The sequence below is a fragment of the Poecilia mexicana genome, unplaced genomic scaffold, assembly GCF_051168715.1.
Source record: "Poecilia mexicana isolate PSO_F unplaced genomic scaffold, ASM5116871v1 scaffold_12, whole genome shotgun sequence".
Classification (NCBI taxonomy): domain Eukaryota; kingdom Metazoa; phylum Chordata; class Actinopteri; order Cyprinodontiformes; family Poeciliidae; genus Poecilia; species Poecilia mexicana.
Genome location: NW_028263381.1, coordinates 27,828,978 through 27,838,980, shown reverse-complemented (window position 1 = coordinate 27,838,980; position 10,003 = coordinate 27,828,978). Strand labels below are relative to the sequence as shown.

At 42.1% G+C, this 10,003-nt stretch overlaps 1 protein-coding gene and 1 long non-coding RNA gene across 3 annotated transcripts; one reads left to right on the top strand and one right to left on the bottom strand.

Annotated features, from left to right (window-relative positions):
* Positions 1-485: 485 nt before the first annotated feature.
* Positions 486-5,472, bottom strand: LOC106904862 (UDP-glucuronosyltransferase 2C1-like). The gene is made up of 8 exons (XM_014969353.2): positions 5,391-5,472; positions 4,606-4,988; positions 3,972-4,461; positions 3,444-3,592; positions 3,238-3,369; positions 3,071-3,158; positions 2,674-2,893; positions 486-2,250 (listed from the first exon to the last, which is right to left on the bottom strand). The coding sequence occupies exons 2-8, from the start codon at positions 4,852-4,854 to the stop codon at positions 1,971-1,973; spliced, it is 1,608 nt and encodes a 535-aa protein (XP_014824839.2). The 5' UTR covers positions 4,855-4,988; positions 5,391-5,472; the 3' UTR covers positions 486-1,970.
* A 98-nt stretch (positions 5,473-5,570) lies between these two features.
* On the top strand, positions 5,571-9,162 carry LOC148156307 (uncharacterized). 2 transcript variants are annotated; one of them, XR_015764791.1, is made up of 3 exons: positions 5,571-5,701; positions 8,216-8,349; positions 8,437-9,162. It is a non-coding gene; the product is annotated as an uncharacterized LOC148156307 (long non-coding RNA). The 2 variants fall into 2 exon arrangements; XR_015764790.1 differs by having other exon boundaries at positions 8,216-9,162.
* The last annotated feature ends 841 nt before the right edge of the window (positions 9,163-10,003 follow it).

The following is a 10,003-nucleotide window of genomic DNA, read 5'->3' as shown; positions in this document are numbered from 1 at the left end:
AGTTAATCTGCTGATCCAACCCTGTTTTCTTTTTAAAAATGATAATTAAATTACCCTGCAGATGCATTTCATGCACTTTGGCGCACAGTCCAATCTTTATGAGAGAAACTGAGGAAATGTGTTATTTCCATTCTAGTGATGTTTTCACATCCTTTTATTTTTGTTTTCTTTATTTTGACTCAATGTTACTTAATTGTCTGAGGATAAATGCGGTTCAGTTTAATTGTTTCTTTAAACAATAAAATATTAAAATCATGAAAAACATCGGTTTGATGCTTCCTGGTCTAAATAACTGAATGTAGTCAGACTTCAGTGTATTTAGGTGAGTTTTGATGCTTTGTAGTTTGATATTGTTCACAGAAAAAAATTGCATGGCTGTCGCACATTTTCACACCAGGGAAAAAGTGTGTGTATATTTATGCAAACTTTGATGGAAAGTTCATTTTTATACACGCCAATTTGTGTGTAAAATAAGGCACTGCACATTTTTTGTGCGCACACCGCTTTATTCATGAGGTCCATGGTCAGGATGAGCGCCACACTAGCCAAAGCACAAAAAATAGTCAGGTCCCTTTGTGTTTCCCTCCCACAATGTAGCAATGCAGCCTAGTTCCTGTGCATATTTAGCACTTTTACCTGATATGAGATTACTACAAAAGACATTAATCACCTAGTCTGTGGATAAAGTCCAACAATGCAGCAAAACACTCTAAAATCCTTACTCATTCAAAAATGTGTTGAATGTGACATAGTAATGTTAGAAGAAACACATCTTTATAAGAAACAAACATGAAAATGAAAACAAAGCTGGGTTGGACAGATATTTTAATCTCCAGGGACTGCTGCTTCTAAAAGGCGTCTATATTTTGATCTCCAAATCAATACAATTTGCAGTGTTAAAAAAAACATCTGCACCTGCAAGGTAATTTGTTTTGCAATTTAAAAAGTAGGTATATGAAATTTAAGACATCTTGGGTATGTATGTCATAAATGCTTCATACCAAAATTTGTTGACAAATTTGTTCATGAGTAAACATGATCAAATCTGGAGCTCTGCCCATTTCAAAAGATTGAACTGGAGATGAGGACTGTCCTCTCCACCCTGTAGGGCAGGGCTGCCCAAGTCCAGTCCTCGAGAGCCACCATCCTGCAAGTTTTAGAAGTATCCTTACTCCAACAGACCGGGATCAGCTCTACAGAGGCCTGATAACGAGCCATTCATTTGATTCAGGTGTGTTGAAGCAGGGATGCATCTGAAAGTTGCAGGATGGTGGCTCTCCAGGACTGGACTTGGGCAGCCCTGCTGTAGGGTTAGGGTTGATTTTGTTTATGTTTACATAAAGTTATGAAAATCAATAAAAAAATAAAAGTATTGTGGTAAAAGATTGATAGTGAGCACTTCTAATCCAGAATTATAGTTATCACTTTAGGAATATATTACAAATGTTTTGTAAGTTGGTTATGTGTCCAGATACTGTGATTGTGCCGTGATGGCTGTGTATACAGTACCAGTGTCAAGCATATAAAAATACATAAAACAGGCTTATTGTTGCATGGCCGTTGTCTCTGAGGGATTTCTGATATTACATTGAACAGATGCTATCCACGCATTATTCTTTCAGAATAAGATCAAAACTGGAGCTTTTGGGCTGTAGTACATCAATGTAAATAATTGCCCCCATCCCCCTCATTCCCAGCTCATAATGTGTTTTTGTCATATCATGTTATCTTTTGTTACATTGCTGGTTAATATATTCATAAACATACATGATCCAATAGCCTGCTCAGAGTTTGGACCTGATCAACATGTGTTGTAGCCAAACAGAGTCTCCATGATCCAGGAGAAACCCCAGTCTCCTTAGGAGCAAGTCAGGGAAAATATGAAGAAACCCTGAAAACTGCATCTGGTGTTCTGCTTGGACCAAAGACATACAGATAAAACAATAACATTCAAAACAGCTGGCAGCTGGTCAGTCATTCTTCTCTCTTCGTGCTCGCCCTTTGCAGTGGTGCAGGACACAGCGAAGCGCCACCCAGCAGAGGGTGGAGCAAACAGCTATGATGAACAGTATAGTGACTCCTGTGTCCAAGCTGTAGTACTGGAACCAGTACAGGTCATGTGACGCCAGCCTCAGGTGTTTAGCTCCTCCATGCCGCATCACAAACTCCAACCAGAAGGTGGCAGTGTTCAGTGGTGCCACCGGCTGCTGATGCTGCAGCGAAGACAGCTGCTGCATGTTGGACCTGAAACTGAGCATCATAGGAAGAAAAACAAGTCAAGATTTTACAGTGAAGATGCTGCAACAAGAACAGGTCAGGAGATTTATTTCAGAGACAACACTCATAAACAAGCACCCTTTCAAACTAAAATCCTGCTTCCTGTGATGTTACTGTGAGGATTTGTTTTCTTTCCGTGTTAATTTGGTTGCCCCTGATTGCTCCCAGCTGTGTCTCATGTTCCCTGATTACCTTCCCTGTGTATTTAATCCCACCAGCGTTTCTTGTTCCCCATCAGATCCTTGTCGTGTCTTGCTTTTGTTTAGCAACAACCAGTTACTAAATGTTGTCTTGTCTCATCACTCACCTCTGCAGCCTGGATTTCTGTACACTTATTAAAAACATTAGCATCTTAACGTGCCACCTCTAACCAAAACTCGTGAAAATTACCCTCACCTGGGTTCATTGATAACGGCATGCAGCGCCTGCACCAGCTCATCCGCTGTCATGCGGTTGAAGTGGAGGATAACAGCGGCACCGCGGCGGCTCAGACGGGCCAGATTGTCTGGCTGATCACCAAACAGCGGGATGCCGACCACTGGAACGCCATGAAACAATGCCTCGTATAAACCGTTCGTCCCGCCGTGTGTCACAAAGGCACGGGTCAGTTGGTGTCCTGAAGGTGACAGGGCTCTTATTGTGAAGGTTTTATTTAAAAAAAAAAGAAGAAGAAAGCTGCCGCTGATTTACTACCAAATGACAAATTCACAGTTTTACTTTGAAAAGCTCTAGGAGGAAGAGGAAGGAAAGAGAGCAGACTTTTAGTTTGAAAAGCTGAGACAGGAAGTTGTACCAAGCAAGTCATTCTGAGGAATCCAATGTAAAATTTTTGTATTTGGTGACAGAGTTGCCGGGGTTTTGCCACGATAACGCCAAATTACCTGAAAGATGTCACATGACAACAGTGGTTAAGTGGTGAGAGAAAACGGTGACAGGAAGTGAGTGGGTGGAGCCTCTGACCTTCTGTGGTAGTCGTCCCAAAGCAGAGGCAATGACATTAGCTCTGTCTGGTGCCAGATTGGTTACCATGGAGCCGAAGGTGACAAGCACTACGCCAGCATCTCCAGAGCTCTGCACGAAGGCTTCCAGGTCCTGCAGGAAGTGCCACAAGCTTAATGTAATTTAATAACTTTGAGCTGTAAGTAAAACAGGAAGTTGAACCATGCCTCTGGCAGCGGATGGGCTGGTCTGCAGTGAAGACCCCCCACATAGAAAAAGTTTGGAGGTATTGGCCGTGGCGTCTCGATGTCCCAGAAGGTCCTGATCAGCCAGACATCAGCCCTCCCCAGGGAGCTACAGAAGCTGCTAGGACTTCCTGTTTACAGAAACGCAACCCAGATGGTTTTTTCTGGAGAAAAAGCACTTCAGAAATTCAACTCAAACCCTGACAGTATTTTCTGGTATTTTGCCCAAAGTCAACTTTGATCATGAGGGGTGATAGACATGCCTTCTTCAGTCTTTATGTCATGCATACCAGCCAAACAAACTTGCAACAGATAAAACAAACATCATATTTCAACATTAGAAAGATGATAAACCTGTGAAGCAGATTGCAGCTGTGGCACTATAGAATAAAACTTAGAGCTCTGATGGAGCGGATGTCTCCTCCCTGGTCCTACCCTGTGGGGGGGTTCATGCTCTCTTTTTGGGGATTTTTAGAATGGACTTAAATGATAAAGATGATAAGAACCAACCTTTGATCTCAGTGTAGAAAGAATCAAGTGTCGTTTTCCAATAAAATTCGCTCAACACAGACATCCCTGTGTAGGTCAGCATGTTGAGCAGCCGTTCCCAGAAAGTCATGTGGTCGCTGTACGGCAGTGGAGACGCGGGGATGAAGGATGCCGGCATCGGTGCTTGGCCGCAGTGACGCTCCAAGGTGCTGCCGAATGAGAACCGCAGCGAAAGGACCAGAGGCACACCGAGCATATCGGCCACCAGATCGCCACACATCACCATGGGGTCCAAGATGACCACATCAAAAGCGGCGTCACGCAGGGTCGCCATCAACTGCTGGTTTTTCAGCATGGCGTCACACTGCTGCTTCCCAATTTGGGAGAGCTTCCCCAAGATTGTCAGTGGCACCAGAAAGCGATCCAGCAGGGAGGAGTTATGGGCTTGGTACATAGAGAACTGAATAAAATCCTGCATAATGTTGTTCATATCTGATCTACTGAATGGAACCTGAGAACAGAAGCACAAGGAGCTGATGAATTCAATTAACTGTGAGTGAGCTCAAGAGTCAGGAGTGGAATCACTCACAAGTAGTCTAGGTAATGTTTAACACTGATACTGATAGACGGACAGTCATTGGTTGGATGCCGTTACCTTGAACACCAAGAAGTTGAACTTGGCAGCGTCTCGACTGCTGTTATAGTTTACCGACGGTGAAGCGTCCGGCACCAGGACGGTAACCTTGTGGTTTCTCCTCACAAGCTCCTCTATGATGGTCCGCATGTTCAGCCAGTGGCTGTGCTCACCTGGGAAGGCCAGAAAGTGTCCACTATCAGCTGCAGGGAAGAAGACGCCGAGCACCAGGATGGAAGGAAGGAGAGTAAGAGGAGAAGGGAACTTCATTGTGGATCACACCGCCAGGAAATGGAGGACCCTGTGTTTGCCTATAGCTGAAGATCCAGAGTTCAACCAGAGCAAAGGTTTCTGGGAGTTGTTCTCTGATTGGACAGCAGCTCAGAGCATCATCATCATCACTTCTAAAATTGTAAACACAGATGAAGAGTTGTCAGGGAGAAAATAATTAAACCTGGTTCTCTATTGGCAGAAGAAATTAACTTTATTACATTAACTAATTCTGGATGATGTCAATAGAAGAGTTCAGTCAGAAAAAACAAAAACAACCAGTCAGAAAACTGCAGGAAAGATTAGAGCAAAATCTAAAGGTGGCACACACACACACACACACACACACACACACACACACACACACACACGCTGAAATCTGAGCAGGTCAAGGTGTGGTTGCAGGGTAAAGGTCAGGCACATTCTTCTGAGAGGAAAAACAACTTGGTGCTGAGAAAGTCTATGAATTTTGTAGAATTTAGCTCCATATAAATTAAACAGAAAAATAAAGACAACAATCAAACCTGAAAACTGACCCTGAGGGCGTCAGTGATTCTGAATCTGAGGAAAACCAGGTGTTCAGTCTGCTGAAGACTTCCTGCAGGTATGGTTTATGAAGCTCTGCCTACCATTAGGAGGGCGTAGTATAGAAATCGTAAAGAGTAGGCCCCTGATTGGCTGCTTGGGTGGCCATCTTGGAGCGGTCGTCCCTCCTACTTAACTAAACCAAAAAGGCAGCAGAAGCCTCAGGACTGCAAGATATTTTGTTCAAATCGATGGACTATTGACGTGAGGGCCAAAAGATAATTTTTCACAAGTAAGACGGACATACTACTGTTTCCATTTTGTGAGTAGAATATTACTATACAGTATGTGGGTCCACCGGCGAAATGACAGCTAATATTAGTTAGAACCTCCTTACAATTTGCTTCCACGATCAAAAGCCATTTTCTCCCCTTTGTTTAACAAAAGGAGAGCAGAGCTTCTCCTGAACTCCTGCGGTTTTAAGGCCATCTGGGCAAAGAGAAACAGAGAAATATATTTCACAGATCGCTGTGAAATCTGGAATCTCTCCTGCTTTTCTCCCTGCTCAGATTTCTCAGGAACAAACTTAAATTCTGTAATTAGTTCCAGCAAAGGTCATCTCCACAAACCTAACTGTTCTTCTGCATACAGCACCTCAAAAGATTGAGTCCTGGCATAAACCAGAAGTAATACATAAAATCAACAGGACAGAACAGAATGGGGTAAAATTCCTTTTTCTAACCTACAAAACATAATATTCAATCCTGAGTATAAAAATTAACACAATCATTTTCCAAAACCCTTTTCACCATAAACCTGAGCAATTTTCTAATACTAAAACCAACCCTTACCCTTTTCACTCACAAACATTTCCATTTGATTCCAATATTGTAGCAAATAATACAATTTCAAAATACATTAATCTCTGACTAAATTAGTAATTCTATAACTACGATTAAACTATTTTCAGTCAGAGCATGCTATTAATAACTAAGAAAAATGTCTTACAAATTAAATGCTAGTTGTTTTAAACATTCTATGTTTTATTCAGTTTTACACCATCCCAGATGTTAGTTTTGGAGACTTTTGATCTTCCGTGAACCGAGCAAACTTCTCTCCTGCTCATCCAAGTGATGCTGCCTTCCTGCAGATGCTAATTTTATGGCCTCCTGTCCTCTGATAACAGCAGGAGCTCAGTGGGAGTTCCCTTTTGATCTCTATTTTCCTTCCCATAAGTTGAATATTTACCAAGCAATAGTTTTAGTTTTAAGTCATTACACAAACCTGTTCTAAATTAAGAAATTTGTTCAAAAAAAGATTAAACTATATTAAACACAAAAAATAATATTTTTTCTCAACCCTTTCTTTTGCCAGGCTCGTTTTAATGCTTGGTCTTTCACCTTAGATATGGCGAATTTAACGGGAGCTTCAGGTGGAGCTCTGGGTCCCAGAGAGCGGTGAGCTCTTCCAATGCCCAGGTCAAATGATGTGAGGAGGTCCAGTTTGTCTCGGAGTAGATTCTCTATGAAGATTAGCCATACCTTCTTCGTTCGTTTCTTCTTCTCTTAACATCGACTGTCCATACAGCAGAGTGCTCCTTGATTTGGACTTGGGCATTCTGAGTCACTATTAAGTGTATTTTATATCCCGCATTTGGATAAAAAACTTTGATTTTTAAGATATGTCGGGGCAGAGGTCGCGCTAGTGTAGCGTAGTTGAATCTGCATTGTGTCTTGTGGAAATAACAGTCAGACAACAGCTGAGCTGAAGGCACTTTTAATGCTCCTCCATTCAAATAGCAGAAAATAGTAAAAACAGGCTTTTTCTCATCACCCTGCTCCACAGCGCCTGTTAGCACATGGATGTAGCATTTTCATTAGCAATGTTTCATGTAGCATAAGAGCAGCTAAATATCTGCCAAAACAGTTCTAGCACTGTTCAACAAAGTTCAAGTGCTCCAAAGCACATTAGTTTACAAGAACAGTAATTAATCTAGCACTTATTATACTTAAAATACACTTATTAAACACAGAAAACAAAACTTCATACCTTCACAGATTAGAACTTGTCAAATGACGGACGGGCTTTAAATTTTCTGGTCGTTTAAAAAAAAATAACCGGTCAAATACGGAAAATATTCGGTTAATGCGACCTCTGTGTCGGGGAACCACTTGGTTAAGCTGGCGCCATCTTGCTCGCTCACCTGGAAGTCTCTAATTTACATTTTTTTAATACTTACTTAAGTCTCAGTTAGTCTTCATGGGGCTGAACCCTGTAATTACACCAAGCACTATAGCTTTTAAGAAGGTCCAGGACAGCTTCCAGTTGGTCAAGCAGAGGTACGCCTTATTTGAATATATTAAACAGGAAAAACACGCCTTTACTATAAAAGTTTGTATAGAGGAGTAACAAATCAGATTGCTGCCTGATTTTGCTTTTTTGCATCAGCACTCTCCAAAGACACGTCTTTGCCCTTTTTTTGTATCCTCTTTGTCTCAGGTAAATGAATGTATGTCTCTGTTGTTCTGCAGTTTCTGTTGTAATTTCATGCGTTGTCTTCTATTGGATTAAACTCTGTAATTCTGTGACATCTGGACTCGTTGTTTCTGTGTGGCTACAAGCGGCCCACCGGGAGAACCTGGGATGAAGAAGATCGAGCCAAAGAGTTTCTTTCTGAAGAAATATTATAACTTAAAATCTTCTTCAACAAAAGGCTTTCATGCTGACAGGGAAAAGAGTAATATTGGATCATGGTTATGCCACACATGTGTTAAGTTGGCAACGCAAATATATCTTGAAGTGAAGCAGATCCTTATTTTTTATCTTTCTGTAACAGGTGGAACCACCAGGGGTCGCTTCCTCCACATCTTGAGCTCCCATAAAAAGGAAGCTGGCAGGCTGGTGGCCAATTGTCAATTTCCTCTGTGTTCAACCAGGTGTGTTGGTCCAGGCGTTCCAGTTTGTGATGAGGTTTGTGTGTTTGTTGTTTTGTGGTAAGGACAAAATTCTTTGAATTTGATTACATTAAGTCAGTGTTGACGTGGTGTTTTTATAAAGGGCCACGCTTCATTTTTGATGATCTGACGGTAGCATCACCTGGGCATGTGGTTGGTCGACACTGCAAGTAGGCTTTGTACATTTTTACGTTTGTTTGTTGTTGTTTTGCAGTTGTCGCTGTACCCTGCTGTTCTTTTAGAGTTTGATTTTCTTTTTTCCTTGTTTTTCATTTATTTTGTTTATCGATTGTTTTTGCAAATACACACCCTCTTATTTTGTAAGAATAAAGATTGTTCCTTTTATACTGGCTGTTTTATTGCACTTCAGCTATAAGTGGCCGTAACATTTCAAATTTATTTGGAGTCGGGGACCACACCTGGAGGGGAAAAGGAAAATGAAAAAAACAAAAAAGGAAGAAACACCTCCTAGGAAATGGAACGCTATAACCAAGTAACGCCACCGGAGGGCTGTTGGCAACCACAGATTTGCACGGTTTTCCCTCAAAATTGCTCACAAACTATAACACCATTAAAGTCGTTAATAAGACCAAAAGAAAAGGAAGCTTTTAAATGGACGTGTGTTAGCTTGATTTACAAAGCTTGACAGTATATCAAGTTTTGATTAAGTTGTTCTTTGAGTAGCTTAGGGATGTCACTTATTTTACTTGTTCTGAATATGCAGTGATATACAACCCATGGCTTCATTGTCACCACTAGGAATCACAGCCTAATATAAAAGGACTTCTTAACCCAATAAAAAGGGCAAAATATTAGGAAAAAAGAAAAAGCAGAGGTAGTTGCTGGGATCTTCTGTCACAGTACTGCTGCCAGTCTTCCACCAGAGGGCGCCCGCAGCTCACCCCGCGTGTTCACACACCTGCGGGTCATCAGCCTGATCCTAGGAGCATAAGAGGAGCGGCAGTCTGCACTTCAGCGCCAGAGTGTTGACCCTCGTGGTAACTCAAAGCCCTTAGAAATCATTTGTATCTGTTTTCATGTATATTATCTGATTTACGTTCTTTCGCCCAAGGTTACCAAGATCACTGTTTTGACCCAGTCTTGGATTGTGCAACCCAGCAGCCGGAAGTCTACATACCTACAGGAGTTATTATGGAGTATTTAAGCCCCTTTCACCCTACACAGCTGGACCCGGTACCGCCCGGTTCCCTGGAACCCAGAGAGCTGCGGTTCCAATCGGGCCGGCCAGACCGGGCCGGTTTGGAGTTAGCTGTTGATTGGTTCATTGGCTGTGGGGGCGGGACAAAGACCAGATCTCTGGATCAGAGGAGCGCTAGACTTTCTCGATGGCTGACATTTCAATATGCTGCATCAATAAATTTCCGCCATATTCTGTTCTTACCCTTCACTGGGATTACATTCGCCTCTCCAGCCAAAGATTTTAACGGTAAATGTAAATAGCATTTCTCCAATGAACCAATGAGAAGTCGACCAGGCTGTGAACGAGGGAAATCCCACCTGGCCGCGAGTCCAGCTCAGAGAGACATTCAGATGAGATTTTTTTTCTTAAATGTAAAGCTGAGGTAAACGTTTCCCTCAGCTTCCTCGCTCATGAGCGCACACAGAAAAGAAACACAGGAAAGAGACCCAAGAAGAAAACTTGGGTCTCT